General features: G+C 40.5%; 1 protein-coding gene across 2 annotated transcripts in view; it reads right to left on the bottom strand.

Annotated features, from left to right (window-relative positions):
• The window catches only part of CDH8 (cadherin 8), a gene marked incomplete at both ends in the record, with an annotated part of 357,413 nt that overhangs the window by 148,325 nt on the left and 192,281 nt on the right, over positions 1–16,807 (bottom strand). For both annotated transcript variants that reach the window (XM_081216876.1, XM_081216875.1), the window contains 2 exons: positions 1,401–1,588; positions 12,573–12,740. In XM_081216876.1, the coding sequence (XP_081073002.1) occupies positions 1,401–1,588; positions 12,573–12,740 (356 nt within the window). The remainder of the gene's footprint in view (positions 1–1,400; positions 1,589–12,572; positions 12,741–16,807) is intronic.

The following is a 16,807-nucleotide window of genomic DNA, read 5'->3' as shown; positions in this document are numbered from 1 at the left end:
CCCAATGTTCATTGCAGCACTATTTACAATAGCCAGGTCATGGAAACAACCTAAATGTCCATCAATATCTGAATGGAAAAAGAAGATGTGGTACATATATGTAATGGAATATTATTCAGCCACAAAAAGAAATGAAATTGGGTCATTCGTAGAGATGTGGATGGACCTTGAGTCTGTCATACAGAGTGAAGTAAGTCAGAAAGAGAAAAACAAATATCGTATATTAACTCATATATGTGGACTCTAGAAAAATGGTAGAGATGAACCTATTTGCAGGGCAGGAATAGAAAGGCAGATGTAGAGAACGGACGTGTGGACATGGAGGGGAAGGGAAGGGGAGGATGAATTGGGGTATTAGGTTTGACATAAATACACTACTATGTGTAAAACAGATAGCTAGTGGGAACCTGCTGTATAGCACAGGGAGCTGAGCTTGGTGCTATGTGATGGCCTAGTTGGGTGGCATGGAGGCGGGGAGGGAGGTCCAAGAGGGAGGGGATATGTGTATGCATATGGCTGATTCACTTCACTTTGTGGCACAAACTAAAACAACACTGTAAAGCAATTATACTCCAATTTTAAAAAAGCCATACATTCTTTGTATTATTTATGGAGATGTTTCTTTCTCCAATGGTAGGCCCACACCCAGGAAAAAAGCAAAGATGAGCTTCATTGACCACAATGCTTGGTCATTTGATCACAGTTAGGAGTATCTAATGATAGCAGGGTGGGCCCTGTCCTTCCAGTGCCAGAACTAGCCTGAATAACTGAAGCTGACGACTTTGTCTGTCTTTGAGTTTCCCTAAAAGCAGAGCCTGCAGTGAAGACACAGGGAATTTGAATGCATTTTGCAGAGATATTCTAGGAAGCAGGAGATTAGAAATGGGGAGAGTTCTATAGAAAAGGATGAAAAGCCATTGAACTTGCCACCTCTACGGGCTTATGAGGATTATTCCCACTGAAAATCCTCTAAGGAGTCATAAACAATATGCCTCACAATAATTTCTTCAGTGAATAGGAACTGTCCACCAATCTTTGTCCCTCATTGCTTAAAGGTTGCCTTCAGAGTGTTGGCTTTCCTACATAGGTGGATGCTCTGGACAAGAACTGAGCAAGTTCCTGCAGCTCATGGAAAAACACTGAAACACAGAGAGGAAAGAAATGATGGGTGAGGTGGAAGGCTAGCACCACCATGGCCACTGTTTACCGAGGTTTAGCTGAAATATAAAGTAGGACTAGAAGATAGGATGTGCAAAAAGCACTCACTTTTGCACAGCTCAAGAAGGCAAACCTCCTTCAGTTGTAAGATTATGTCAGGAAGCCCACCCAACCCCTACCACCTTCAACATTCAAGTTTCAAAGAGGTATTCTGAAGATGAACAAAACCTTCCTGAGCTTACCTTTCTCAGTCTTATAATGCCATCCTGGGCCTGGGTATCAGAAGTGATTTCAAAGAGTGCTGTTCCGTCTCCATCAATGATGTCATATGACGACTGTGCATTTTCACCAATATCCTGATCATTGGCCTTCACCCTCCCTATGGCAGTGCCAAGAACCACATCTTCTGGTACTGAGAAGTGATACAGACCTTAGGAAAGAGGAGAGACACTGAGCACTGCACATATTCCATTCTTCATTCATTCATCTAACAAATATGTATTGGGCACCTCTTTTGCTCTGGCTACTTCTGTACAGATACTACCAATAAAGTGACGGGAAAGACAAAAACATCCTTTCCACTGTGGAACGTACAGTCTTTTAAATGAGTCAGAGACAAATGTTCCCGGAAGAAGCAGTGATCTCTCTTTGAAACTCTTGTGAGTTATGGGACTTATTCAACCATATGTTTACCAAGTACATATTTGGAGCAGAGTTTTATCAGGATATTAGTGAGTCTATGTGAATGTTCTTTCCAATTTGCTGTATAATCACATTGGCTGCCCTTGGGGATATTCATTGTTACCCAACATAAACTATTAAGCTAATTTCAGCACAGATAGATGCAATGTGTAACATACTGAAAGTCACTTTTGAAGTTACCTTTATATTTACAGACTTGCTGACCATTTTTGATAAAATCCAATTACCAAGCTTCTGCTGTGCCCTGCAGCAAGCTGTTCAGACAGATGAAACACTCCTCTTGTTACTAAAATTCTCCTTGCTCTGAAGACCAAAAATCCTACCTTCAAAACTCTCTAGGCTAAATACAGTTACAGTGTATGTGGCTTCTCCTATGGGGGCAGGAAAACGTGTCTAATTAGTGATATTAGTCCCATTTTTATTCAGATCACTTTGGCTGTTGTACTGGTGTCACTCACTTTCATTGGTGCAGGGGAAGTTGCCGGTACCCCAACCCCATAACCCCTGGCCATTACCACACCTGCCTTACAGCCAACTGCCAACTCTTGCATTTCTTTGCTGAGGGTTTCCTCTGGACTTCAGAACCCATTTTGTACATTGCCTGTCAGTCCAGAACTATCAGAAAATTAACACCCCCAGAGAAGCAGCCCTCAAAGGCTCATGCAACTTAATATATAAAATTGCAGGCTCCTTGCCTTCTCTGGCAGGATAATCCTAAGCTGGTCCTTTTCTTTTGTTTATTTACAGTACTCCAGAGTTTCCCCAGTGGAATGAAGCTCCAGTCACCCCAGTCATCGCTGGCTTGATAACGCACACTGTCAGCTTTCTACCTCCTCTCGCTCACAATTCTCACTTCCCTGCTGGCGTTTCTTGGGATCATCTCCAAGATAAACTACTTATAATCAAATCCTTGTCTCAGTGCCTGTTTCCGGGGAACCCAAACCCAGACAACCAGGAAGTTGTAGTCCCATTGCAACAAGAACAAGGGAAAAATAAACATTCAATGAACCATAAACCCAAAAGGAAAAATTATACCTGGAGAACATTACCTAATTCTAGTTTGAACTCAATCACTGAGTCCCTTGGATAAACTAAGTCTCATTTTACCCAGGATAACAAGATTACTTTAGATGATGGGCAAGGCTTTCTTCTAGAACTAACACACTTTTATTTAATGATGAAGTTAGTGTCTCTTGAAATCATAACATTATGTGACCAGGGAACAAAAATGTTTTCCAAACAGTTTTGCCATAAGGAAGGCACCAAAACTCATTGGTCTAGCACAAGTCTCCCAATGCCCTCATAATTGGTGTAATGATTCCATTTCCCTTCAACTTTGTATTTCAGGTAAAGTTTTCAGATGATTCCTTGAGGTGTGCTTATTAAGTAAGACAGCAAGGGGCTCACCTTGCTACCAACCCTGCATCAGGAAGCCTTGGGAAACCAAGCCAATGAAACATTTCTTTATCCACTTTTATTCTTCCTACTCTCATCATCCCTTTCAGTGGGATCGTAGTTAATCGATATTACCTCTAAGAAAGGGAACACTTGAAACTTATCCGCCACCACTTAATTGAAACAATAATTTTCTGAGAAAGAGGAGTTGCATGTTAGTGCATTAACTATAATGGCAACTGAAAAGAAAACAAAAGAGTCAGGGGAAAGATGCAAGAGATGGCGCTTTTTATTTCAATCATTTGGTTTAAAAGGGTTGCATTGTTCCCTAATTTATGAATGGCCAGAGGTGAAAATTCTAAAATTCTTTTAAAAAAGAAATTTTTTAACATCTTTATTGGAGTATAATTGCTTTACAATGGTGTGTTAGTTTCTGCTTTATAACAAAGTGAATCAGTTATACATATATATATATATCCCCATATCTCTTCCCTCTTGCGTCTCCCTCCCTCCAACCCCTCTAGGTGGTGACAAAGCACCAAGCTCATCTCCCTGTGCAATGTGGTTGCTTTCCACTAGCTATGTATTTTACATTTGGTAGTGTATATATGTCCATGCCACTCTCTCACTTTGTCCCAGCTTACCCTGCCCCCTCCCTGTGTCCTCAAGTCCATTCTCTAGTAGGTCTGCGTCTTTATTCCCATCCACCCCGTAGGTTCTTCATGACCAATATTTTTTTTTAGGTTCCATATATATGTGTTAGCATATGGTATTTGTTTTTCTGACTTACTTCACTCTGCAAGACTCTAGGTCCATCCACCTCACTACAAATAACTCAATTTTGTTTCTGTTTATGGCTGAGTAATATTCCATTGTATATATGTGCCACATCTTCTTTATCCATTCATCTGTCAGTAGACACTTTGGCTACTTCCATGTCCTGGCGATTGTAAACAGAGCTGCAGTGAACACTGTGCTACATGACTCTTTGAATTATGGTTTTCTCAGGGTATATGCCCAGTAGTGGGATTGCTGAGTTGTATGCTAGTTCTATTTTTAGTTTTTTAAGGAACCTCCATACTGCTCTCCATAATGGCTGTATCAATTTACAATCCCACCAACAGTGCAAGAGGGTTCCCTTTTCTCCACACCGTCTCCAGCATTCATTGTTTATAGATATTTTCATGATGGCCATTCTGACTGGTGTAAGGTGATACCTCATTGTACTTTTGATTTGCATTTCTCTAATAATGATGTTGAGCATTCTTTCATGTGTTTCTTGGCAATCTGTATATCTTCTTTGGAGAAATATCTATAGGTCTTTTGCCCATTTTTGGATTGGGTTGTTTGTTTTTTTGATATTGAGCTGCTTGTAAATTTGGGAGATTAATCCTTTGTCAGTTGCTTCATTTGCAAATATTTTCTCCCATTCTGAGGGTTGCCTTTTCATCCTGTTCATGTTTTCCTTTGCTGTGCAAAAGCTTTTAAGTTTCATTAGGTCCCATTTGTTTATTTTTGTTTTCATTTCCATTTCTCTAGGAGCTCAGTCAAAACGGATCTTGCTGAGATTTATGTAATAGAGTGTTCTGCCTATGGTTTCCTGTAAAAGTTTTATAGTGTCTGGCCTTCCATTTAGGTCTTTTATCCATTTTGAGTTTATTTTTGTGTATGGTGTTAGGGAGTGTTCTAATTTCATTCTTTTACTTGTAGCTGTCCAGTTTTCCCAGCACCATTTGTTGAAGAGGCTGTCTTTTCTCCATTGTATATTCTTGCCTCCTTTATCAAAAATAAGGTGACCATATGTGTGTGGGTTTATCTCTGGGCTTTCTATCCTGTTCCATTGATCTATATTTCCGTTTGTGCCAGTACCATACTGTCTTGATTACTGTAGCTTTGCAGTAGAGTCTGAAGTCAGGGAGCCTGATTCCTCCAGCTCCGTTTTCCTTTCTCAAGATTGCTTTGGCTATTCGGGATCTTTTGTTTATCCATACAAATGGTGGAAATTTTTTGCTCTAGTTCTGTGAAAAATACCAGTGGTAGTTTGATAGGGATTGCATTGAATGTGTAGACTGCTTTGGGTATAATAGTCATTTTCACAATGTTGATTCTTCCAATCCAAGAAAATGGTATATCTCTCCATCTGTTTGTATCATGTTTAATTTCTTTCATCACTGTCTTATAGTTTTCTGCACACAGGTCTTTTGTCTGCTTAGGTAGATTTATTCCTAAGTACTTTATTCTTTGTGTTGCAGTAGTAAATGGGAGTGTTTCCTTAATTTCGCTTTCAGATTTTTCATCATTAGTGTATAGGAATGCAAGAGATTTCTGTTCATTAATTTTGTATCCTGCTACTTTACCAAATTCATTCATTAGCTCTAGTAGTTTTCTGGTAGCATCTTTAGGATTCTCTATGTATAGTATCAGGTCATCTGCAAACAGTGACAGCTTTTCTTCTTCTTTTTTGATTTGGATTCCTTTTATTTCTTTTTCTTCTTTGATTGCTGTGGCTAACACTTCCAAACCAATGTTGAATAACAGTGGTAAGAGCAGGCAACCTTGTCTTGTTCCTGATCTTAGAGGACAAGGTTTCAGTTTCTCATCATTGAGGACAATGTTGGCTGTGGGTTTGTCATATATGGCCTTTATTATGTTGAGGTAAGGTCCCTCTATGCCTATTTTCTGGAGGGTTTTTGTATCATAAATGGGTGTTGAACTTTGTCAAAAGATTTTTCTGCATCTATTGAGATGATCATATGGTTTTTCTCCATCAATTTGTTAATATGGTGTATCACATTGATTGATTTGCATATATTGAAGAATCCTTGAATTCCTGGGATAAACCCCACTTGATTATGGTGTATGATCCTTTTAATGTGCTGTTGGATTCTGTTTGTTAGTATTTTGTTGAGGATTTTTGCAACTATGTTCATCAGTGATATTGGCCTGTAGTTTTCATTTTTTTGTGATATCTTTGTCTGGCTTTGGTATCAGGGTGATGGTGGCCTCGTAGAATGAGTTGGGGAGTGTTCCTCCCTCTGCTAAATTTTGGAAGAGTTTGAGAAGGATAGGTGTTGGCTCTAATCTAAATGTTTGATAGAAGTCGCCTGTGAAGCCATCTGGTCCTGGGCTTTTGTTTGTTGGAAGTTTTTAATCACAGTTTCAATTTCAGTGCTTTTGATTGGTCTGTTTATATTTTCTATTTCTTTCTGGTTCAGTCTCGGAAGGCTGTGCTTTTCTAAAAATTTTTCCATTTCTTCCAGGTTGTCCATTTTATTGGCATAGAGTTGCTTGTAGTAATCTCTCATGATCTTTTGTATTTCTGCAGTGTCAGTTGTTACTTCTTTTTCATTTCTACTTCTATTGATTTGAGTCTTCTCCCTTTTTTTCTTGATGAGTCTGGCTAATGGTTTATCAATTTTGTTTATCTTCTCAAAGAACCAGCTTTTAGTTTTATTGATATTTGTTATCGTTTCCTTCATTTCTTTTTCATTTATTTCTGATCTGACTTTTATGATTTCTTTCCTTCTGCTAACTGGGTTTTTTTTGTTCTTCTTTCTCAAACTGCTTTAGGTTCAAGGTTAGGTTGTTTATTGGAGATGTTTCCTGTTTCTTAAGGTAGGATTGTATTGCTATAAACTTCCCTCTTAGAACTGCTTCTGCTGCATCGCATAGGTTTTGGGTCATTGTGTCTCCACTGTCATTTTTTCTAGGTATTTTTTTATTTCCTCTTTGATTTCTTCAGTGATATCTTGGTTATGTAGTAGTGTATTGTTTAGCGTCCATGTGTTTGTATTTTTTACAGTTTTTTTCCTATAACTGATATCTAGTCTCATAGCGTTGTGGTCGTAAAAGATACATGGCATGATTTCAATTTTTTTAAAATTACCGAGGCTTGATTTGTGACCTAAGATATGATCTATCCTGGAGAATGTTCCATAAGCACTTGAGAAGAAAGTGTATTCTGCTGTTTTTCGATGGAATGTCCTATAAATACCAATTAAGTCCATCTTGTTTAAGGTATCATTTAAAGCTTGTGTTTCCTTATTTATTTTCATTTTGGATGATCTGTCCGTTGGTGAAAGTAGGGTGTTAAAGTCCCCTACTATTTTTCTGTTACTGTCGATTTCCCCTTTTCGGCTGTTAGCATTTGCCTTATGTATTGAGGTGCTCCTATGTTGGGTATATAAATATTTACAATTGCTATATCTTCTTGGATTGATCCTTGATCATTATGTAGTGTCCTTCTTTGTCTCTTGTAACAGTCTTTGTTTTAAAGTCTATTTTGTCTGATATGAGAATTGCTACTCCAGATTTCTTTTAATTTCCATTTGCATGGAATATCTTTTTCCATCCGCTTACGTTCAGTCTGTATGTGTCTCTAGGTCTGAAGTGGGTCTCTTGTAGACAGCATATATATGGGTCTTGTTTTTGTATCCATTCAGCTAATCTGTGTCTTTTGGTGGGAGCATGTAGTCCATTTACATTTAAGGTAATTATCGATATGTATGTTTGTATTACCATTTTCTTATTTGTTTTGGGTTTGTTTTTGTAGGTCTTTTCCTTCTCTTGTGTTTCCTACCTAGAGAAGTTCCTTTAGCATTTGTTGTAAAGGTGGTTTAGTGGTGCTGAATTCTCTTAGCTTTTGCTTGTCTGCAAAGGTTTTAATTTCTCCATCGAATCTGAATGAGATCCTTGCAGTAATCTTGGTTGTAGGTTTTTCCCTTTCATCACTTTAAATATGTCCTGTCACTCCCTTCTGGCTTGCAGAGTTTCTGCCGAACGATCAGCTGTTAACCTTATGGGGATTCCCTTGTATATTATTTGTTGTTTTTCCCTTGCTGCTTTTAATGTTTTCTTTGTATTTAATTTTTGATAGTTTGATTAATATGTGTCTTGGTGTGTTTCTCCTTGGATTTATCCTGTATTGGGCTCTCTGCGCTTCCTGGACTTGATTATCTATTTCCATTCCCATATTAGGGAAGTGTTCAACTATAATCTCTTCAAATATTTTCTCAGTCCCTTTCTTTTTCTCTTCTTCTTCTGGAACCCCTATAATTCGAATGATGGTGTGTTTAATGTTGTCCCAGGTCTCTGAGACTGTCCTCAATTCTTTTCATTCTTTTTTGTTTATTCTGGTCTGCAGTAGTTATTTCCACTATTTTATCTTCTAGGTCACTTACCCATTCTTCTGCCTCAGTTATTCTGCTACTGAATACTTTTAGCGAGTTTTTCATGTCTTTTATGGTGTTGTTCATCATTGTTTGTTTGCTCTTTAGTTCTTCTAGGTCCTTGTTAAACGTTTCTTGCATTTTCTTCATTGTAGTTCCAAGAGTTTGGATCATCTTTACTATCATTATTCTGAAATATTTTTCAGGTAGAAAGCCTATTTCCTCTTCATTTGTTTGGTCTGTTGGGTTTTTACCTTGTTCCTTCATGTGATGCGTGTTTCTCTTTCTTCTCATTTTGCTTAACTTACTGTGTTTGGGGGCTCCGTTTTGCAGGCTGCAGATTCATAGTTCCTGTTGTTTTTGGTGTCTGCCAGCAGTGGCTAAGGTTAGTTCAGTGGGTTGTGTAGGCTTCCTGGTGGAGGGGAGTAGTGCCTGTGTTCTGGTGAATGAGGCTGGATCTCGTCTTTCTGGACCGTGTCCAGTGGTGTGTTTTTGGGTGTCTGTGGCCTTATTACGATTTTAGGCAGCCTCTCTGCTAATGGGTGGGGTTGTGTTCCTGTCTTGCTAGTTGTTTGGCATAGGGTGTCCAGCACTGTAGCTTGCTGGTCGTTGAGTGGACCTGGGTCTTGGTTGTTGAGATGGAGATCTCTGGGAGATTTTCACCGTCTGATATTATGTGGAGCTGGGAGGTCTCTGGTGGACCAATGTCCTGAATTCGGCTTTCCCAACTCAGAAGCACAGGCCTGACGCCTGGCCGGAGCACCAAGACCCTGTCATCCACACAGCTGAGAATAAAATGGAGAAAAAAAGAAAGAAAGAAAGAAAAAATAAAATAAAGTTATTAAACTAAAAAATAAAAAATGATTATTAAAAATAAAAATTATTTAAAAAGTAATTTAAAAAAAGAAAGAAAGGGCTTCCCTGGTGGCGCAGTGGTTGAGAGTCTGCCTGCCGATGCAGGAGACACGGGTTCGTGCCCCGGTCTGGGAAGATCCCAGGTGCCGCGGAGCGGCTGGGCCCGTGAGCCATGGCCGCTGGGCCTGCGCGTCCGGAGCCTGTGCCCTGCAATGGGAGAGGCCGCAACAGTGAGAGGCCTGCGTACCGGAAAAAAAAAAAAAAAAAAAAAAAAAAAAAAAAAAAGAAAGAAAGAAGAGAGGAACCAAACCAAAAAACAAATCCACCAATGATAACAAGCACTAAAAACTATACTAAAACAAACAAACAAACAAAAAAAAACCCAGACAGACAGAACCCTAGGACAAATAGTAAAAGCAAAGCTATACAGACAAAATCTCACACAGAAGCATACACATACAGACTCACAAAAAGAGAAAAAGGAAAAAAATATATATATCATTGCTCCCAAAGTCCATTGCCTCAATTTGGGATGATTCGTTGTCTATTCAGCTATTACACACATGCAGGGTACATGAAGTTGATTGTGGAGATTTAATCCGCTGCTCCTGAGGCTGCTGGGGGAGATTTCCCTTTCTCTTCTTTGTTTGCACAGCTCCTGGGGTTCAGCTTTGGATTTGGCCCTGCGTCTGTGTGTAGGTCACCTGAGGGCGTCTGTTCTTTGCTCAGACAGGACGGGGTTAAAGGAGCAGCTGATTAGGGGGCTCTGGCTCACTCATGCCGTGGGGAGGAAGGGGTACAGAATGCAGCAGCAGAGCCCAGCATGACATTGCAAGAGCTTGAGGCGCCATGTGTTCTCCCAGGGAAGTTGTCCCTCAATCATGGGACCCTGGCAGTGGCGTGCAGCACAGGCTCCCGGGAGGGGAGGTATGGATAGTGACCTGTGCTTGCACACAGGCTTCTTGGTGGCTGCAGCAGCAGCCTTAGCGTTTCATGCCCGGCTCTGGGGTCTGCGCTGATAACAACAGCTCGCACCCATCTCTGGAGCTCATTTAGGCAGTGCTCTGAATCCCCTCTTCTCGCGCACCCTGAAACAATGGTCTCTTGCCTCTTAGGCAGCTCCAGACTTTCTCCCAGACTCCCTGCTGGCTAGCTGTGGCACACTAGCCCCTTCAGGCTGTGTTCATGCAGCCAACCCCAGTCCTCTCCCTGGGATCCGACCGAAGCCCGAGCCTCAGCTCCCAGCCCCCGCCGGCCCCGGCGGGTCAGCAGACAAGTCTCTGGGACTGGTGAGTGCTGGCCGGCACCAATCCTCTGTGCGGGAATCTCTCCGCTTTGCCCTCCGCACCCCTGTTGCTGTGCTTTCCTCCATGGCTCCAAAGCTTCCCCCCTGCACACACCCTGTCTCTGACAGTGAAGGGGCTTCATACTGTGTGGAAAGCTTTCCTCCTTCACAGTTCCCTCCCAGAGGTGCAGGTCCCATCCCTATTCTTTTGTCCCTGTTTGGGTTTTTTTTGCCCTACCCAGGTACGTGGAGAGTTTCTTGCCTTTTGGGAGGTCTGAGGTCTTCTGCCAGTGTTCAGTTGGTGTTCTGTAGGAGTTGTTCCACATGTAGGTGTATTTCTGATGTATATGGTATCTCCACGGCTCACTCCTCCGACATCTTGAAGCTCTACCTCATGCTATCCACAAGGAAAATGTTCCAGTGGATTAAAGTCCGAGCCCCCACTTCCAGCTGGACCCAGTTGTGGTGCTTTTCCCACAGCTGAGTCGGTGAAGCAAAACTGGTCAAGAGGCACTGCTCTCACTCCCACTTTTCCTAAAATTCTTAATGAAATGCATCTTTTCTGTTCTTTACCTTGGCATTTTTGCAGAGAAATTCTCTAAGGTACCTCAAATGTGTCATTTTCAAACCGCACCTCTGTCTTTCCCTTCCTCTCTCACTCTCCTTCTCCCTCCCCTCTCTTCTCTCTCTCTTCAAAAGCTGGTTTTCCTAAGGTATTTCCTATCCCAGCAAAGAGCACTAGCATGCATGTAATCTCTCATGTCAGAAATAGGATAACTCACATCCTCAACTGAAAATGCAATCTATCCTTAGATTTTTGTTACCATTATCTCTTAAATATCTAACACCCTTATGCACTTTCTCCATTCCCACTGCGACCAACCTTGCTTGCCAGGGCTTCCATCACCTTTTACATGAATGATTACAAGCACCCCTTAACTGGCTGCAGTGTGGAAAGACACTGGAAGAAGGCCAGATTCCATTTTCTCTGATTTCCCTAGAATCAAATCTTATTGCTTAACCTACAAATTAAAATATTTTAATGGATTCCTAGTGATCTTAGGATAAAGGTCATGGTACTTAAAATGACCTGCAAATCCAAGGATGGCTAACTCCTGCCTCACCTAACTCTCCAGCCTCGTGCTCCAGCTGTAGTGAATTTTTGTCAGTTCTCATCCAGGGCCGTACACCCTTCTTCCTTGGGACTTTTGGACATCCTTTTCTTCCAGTTGCAATGTCCATCCTCCCTTCCCCAGTTTCACCTTCTTCCAGCTAATTCCTATTCATCATTTGTTTCTCTCATTACAAGACTCTCCATGTCAGAAAGTCCTTCCCAAATCATCTCTCTAATGTCACATTACTTGGATAAATGCACAGAAGGAAAGGGTTCTATGAGAGTACAAGAAAGTTGGCAAATAATGATTGTCTCCTTGATTCATTGATGGTGGCTGCCTACAATGCTGTTGAGAGGTTTCTGGGGCCAAGCACAGCTTAAGTAGGAACGGGTAGAGTCAGTGATCACTGATGTCCTGCCAGCCACAGGAAGGAGGAGTGTATATTTTGCAGCAAGTGTACTGTATATCTGCCTTCCCCACCTCAGGCTCTGGAGATTTAGTTTCTTTTATACAAGTGGGACTATTGATAGAACAATATCTGAGGTGCATTTCAATCATTCTCTTGAGTTTTCTTAATGGGAGGTATCATGCAATAGAGAAATTAGCACAAATCTTGCAGCCAAACTTGCTGGTTCTAATTCTCAGCTCCATTGTTTACTTTATGCTTAATATTCAGAAATGTTCTTAAATTCTTTGAAACCTGTTAAGTGAGGATACATTTAGTACCAAAATGATAGGAGAGTTCATAATTTTTCATATATATGAATTACCATACCTTGCACATAATAAGCACTCAGTGATTGCTATCAGTTTTTCAAATCACTGAAAATTAGAATATAGATTCAAAGGGAAACATCATACTTAGATGCTCACCAGTGTGGGGAATTCACTTACTCTGGGCAAATTTTGGAGGATTGTCATTCACATCAGTGAGGGTCACTGTAAGTGTTGTGGTTCCAGACAGGCCACCCGAGTGTCCACCCATATCTTTGGCTTGGATAACAACCAGGTACTCCTCCTTGGCTTCTCTGTCCATATTGGGAAGGGCAGTTTTTATAATTGCTGAGGGGAAAAAAAAAGGGAGAATGACTTTCAGCCGGACAGCTCATTCAAAAATCAATGTGTGAATCACACACATACACACACACACACACACACAGAAACACACACGTGCATACATCAGGACCCCACTCAGCTAATTTTCTGTTTTCTCTTGACATTTAGCTGGTGTGCATCTCTGATGCCAACACTGAGAAAGACTGTAGTCATAGACAGTAGTGGATAACTTGCAAAAATACATTTTATAATGTATAAAAAAAATAACTTACAAATATATACATTAGAAAGTAAGCTGAATGACATACTCTTGCCTACCAAATTAAAGTATAAATCATAACATAGCTTCATCTACTCAGGAAAATCCTGGAAGTGAAAGAATCCTACGATTTATCACAGGCTCCAATTCCCCTACAAGAGACGTAAATACACAAATAGCTAGAAGGCTCTGAGGTCAAAGATAAATCATTCTGAGGCTCACAAATACATCAGAGAGATGAAAGAAAGAAATGATTAGAATCAACTCAGACAAATAAAATGCCAATCAGAGTTAATATAGGCAAGTGTCTAAATCCTAAGGCATTGTTCAACTACATTTATATTTTAATTGTTTAGTTACATCATGACTATAGTAAAAGTAATAAATATTTTAGAGAAATGGGAAGATATAGAAAAAGAAAAGGGAGTAAACATAAAATCATATAAAATAACATAATATCAGTGCTAAAATATTAGTATTTTTTCTAACATATTTTCAGGGTTTCATCTTCTGCTTCTTTGTGTGTGTCACTAGTAATTTAATATTCTTATTAAAGATTCAAAATCTTCTTAGATACACCTGATGTTATTTTGAAAAATCTTTATTTAGCCCTCTCCCTACCCTCATACCTCTTTTCATAGACAGATACTGCTAACATATTGATGTGTATATTTTCACATGTATATGCATACAAATGTGCAAATGTGCATATGAACATTTAACCACAAATGTGATCACAGTATAGTCACTGTTCTGAGACTTTCTTTTTTTCACACAATGGATATCTTTCAGATCTTGTCAATGGTTAGAGGCCCAACTCATTACTTTTTTTTTTTTTTTTTTTTGGTATGCGGGCCTCTCACTGTTGTGGCCTCTCCCATTGCGGAGCACAGGCTCCGGATGCACAGGCCCAGCGGCCATGGCTCACGGGCCCAGCCGCTCCGCGGCATGTGGGATCTTCCCGGACCGGGGCACGAATCCGTGTCCCCTGCATCGGCAGGCAGACTCTCAACCACTGCGCCACCAGGGAAGCCCCTCATTACTTCTTATAGCTGCATAATTTTTCATTGAATTAATGTACTATGAGTAACTTGGAATTCCCATATTAACCGATATTGCTATTTTTCCCATTTCAAATAACTATCCAGATATCTTATTATGATGATACTATATTTTTCTGTGTCCTACAGTTTTACTTAACTCTATGCCATTAGATGCCCACCCCACATTACTAAAAGCCCCTAATAGAAGTGTTTGTCACTAGCCCAGAATATTCCTATTGAATGAATGTGTTACCTCTCTGGACCAAGTGAAAGAAAATTCTCTGCATTAAAGACAATTTGCCCCTCACTTCTAACCTCAGGGACATCATAAATGTTCAATTCAAATTGAAGATGAGTGAATCACTTGGTCATGTCTGAAGTTGTAATCCTGTGTTTTTGGACTCATATGCTCTAATTATATCATCTGTCTGTAAAAGGTTCGCAAGGATTTCAAGTCCCTGAATCATTCAAGTATCAGCCGAGGCACAAGAGTGCCCAGGGAAATCTAATCCACCCAGTCAGTGAGCAGGCTCTGGGAAAAACTGTCAGTTCCTATGCACTTTCTTCAACCTTGAAGCCACCTTTGTATCAGAGCTTCTCATTCAGGGAGCACTCAACTGGATAACCCTGCCTATTTGGAAGTATGGATAGTAACATACTGATATCTTTCAATACAGTGATTTGTTTCAGGATTTGACCATATTGTAATATAAGTCAATAAGTCATACATATATGGCTATAAACAAAAAACTGAAAGGAGAAAAAAGAGAGATATAGTAATCATTCTGATTTGGATCACTGTGAGGCATTGCTGAGGGGAAAATAAACATCTAGGCAAAAGACAGTAAAAACAACAATAAGAAAACCTCATTATCAGCATGACAAGATGCCAACACAGTTACTCCGCTATGGATGTATATTTTCATGACTCAGAATCTTCAGTATGGGCCCAATTCCAGTAAGAAGGATTAGAAAACAGTTTAACCCCCGTGCTAGTAACGTGAGTAACTTGTAGTTTGTAAAGTTTAGGTACCACCACAATTTAAGGTCATCATGAATTAAAGCCATCCATTGGACTTTGGAATTTGATGTAGAGCTTCTAATAATCAGAGAAAAGCGATATAATTCCTCAAGGGAGGCAGCAACTGTTTTCAAAGAAGTTGATGGATTAAGGTCTACACATTAATCCTCTTAGGTTACTTCAGTGGAAGAATTTTTACAGCTTCCTCAGAGTCAGAGAAGACTGGTATGTATTATTCTCATCATTTTTTTAATATATCATGAGCGTAAATTAAAAAAAACTGTGATGTCTCTCAGACACATGGAATTAAAATAGTTTTGAAGCTCGTTTGAAAATAGCATACTTGGGTCAGTGTCTGTGAGTTGTATCAGAATATGAGTGAAGCATCATGACAGAGGGCCTTGCTTTAATGGGACAAGAAGAGCTCCCTGGGTTTCCACCTATTACAGAAATGTTGATGTCCTCCAGCATCATGGTATACAGCTTCCTACTACCTACGATGCACATCTGCTGACAAGTTAGAGTCCCCTTATAAATGCTCCAACCTACTCAAGTCAAGCAAGTTCGGTTTCTCATATTATCCTCACACGAGCTTTGTGATCATGAACACATTATTAAACCCACCAGGGCTCACCTCCCCTGTTAAGTGGAGATAATAATCAGCCTCTCATCAAGGGGATTCTAAGACTATGTGAGATAAATCATGCAAAGTTCTTGTCACACAGTAGTTACCCAACCGTACTGTCTCCCCTCCCCTTCTGGCTTCCCAAACAGAATTTAATGCTTATCTGGATACTGGTTCGAGTGCTGAACACTTGCCAGCTGCTCTTCCACATCCACTCTCCAGCAGTCTGCACCTACTCTTGGCGTGGGAGAGTGACCTCTATGGATGGACTTACTTGCTGGCTTTGTGTTAGACTTCACCAATGCACACTACCCTAGGAGATAGGGAGGCTGGAGCAGGGTGAGGTTCCAGACCACCCAGTACCTCAATCACATGCTTGGCTATCTACAGTTTTTATCTTGGGATAACACTAGAGCAAAACTCTAGTGTCTGTTAGCACTTCCTTCCCTGGCTCCTTCAGGTCTAGCAGTGACATTAGCACTTCTGCTCCTGGCCTTGTGGGGCTTCCCTATTCCTTAATGGGCTCTCTTAACCTGGCCATACTTTTCTCAGTACTTCCCTCATTAAACTCTCCTGAATCACCCCACTCCTGCCAGGACCCTAAAAGATATGCTTAGGATACTGGTTCTTTAGCCAAGTGTCAAACATGTTTCCATCATGTCATTCTTACATCTACAGGTCAAAAGTACATCAATGTCATCGCATATAGCTGTCTAAAGGACTGCTCCTTGAGACGGCAAGACAGGTATTTGGTTCCTTATCTGTAACATGAGAATAATACGTATACAGTGAAGTGAGTTGCTGACGATGACCCATCTGGGAAGCTGCACACCTGGGAGGTTTCACACCTTCTTCTTTTATTGTACAACATTGAGAGTAGGTTTCCTGATATTTTAAGGTTAAGTGGGGAGTGTCTCCCATGTCCTTAGGGTGTGCCACACACGTAACTGGCTTCAGTACAAACTGTAATGAATAGCTTTTGCTTTGCCTGAGCCCATTGCCTTACAAATAGCAGCAACTCATTAAAAAATCCAAGACATAGTTTCTGGAACATTTTTCCTGCTACCTTGTGCCCATAAAAGCAGGATAAGAAAAACCAAAAGTGCCCTTGGTCCTTCTATTTTT

Source organism: Mesoplodon bidens (genome assembly GCF_964165515.1).
Source record: "Mesoplodon bidens genome assembly, chromosome: 18".
Classification (NCBI taxonomy): Eukaryota; Metazoa; Chordata; class Mammalia; order Artiodactyla; family Ziphiidae; genus Mesoplodon; species Mesoplodon bidens.
The sequence above is the reverse complement of the archived record's forward strand: the minus strand, read 5'-3'. Positions and strand labels throughout refer to the sequence as shown.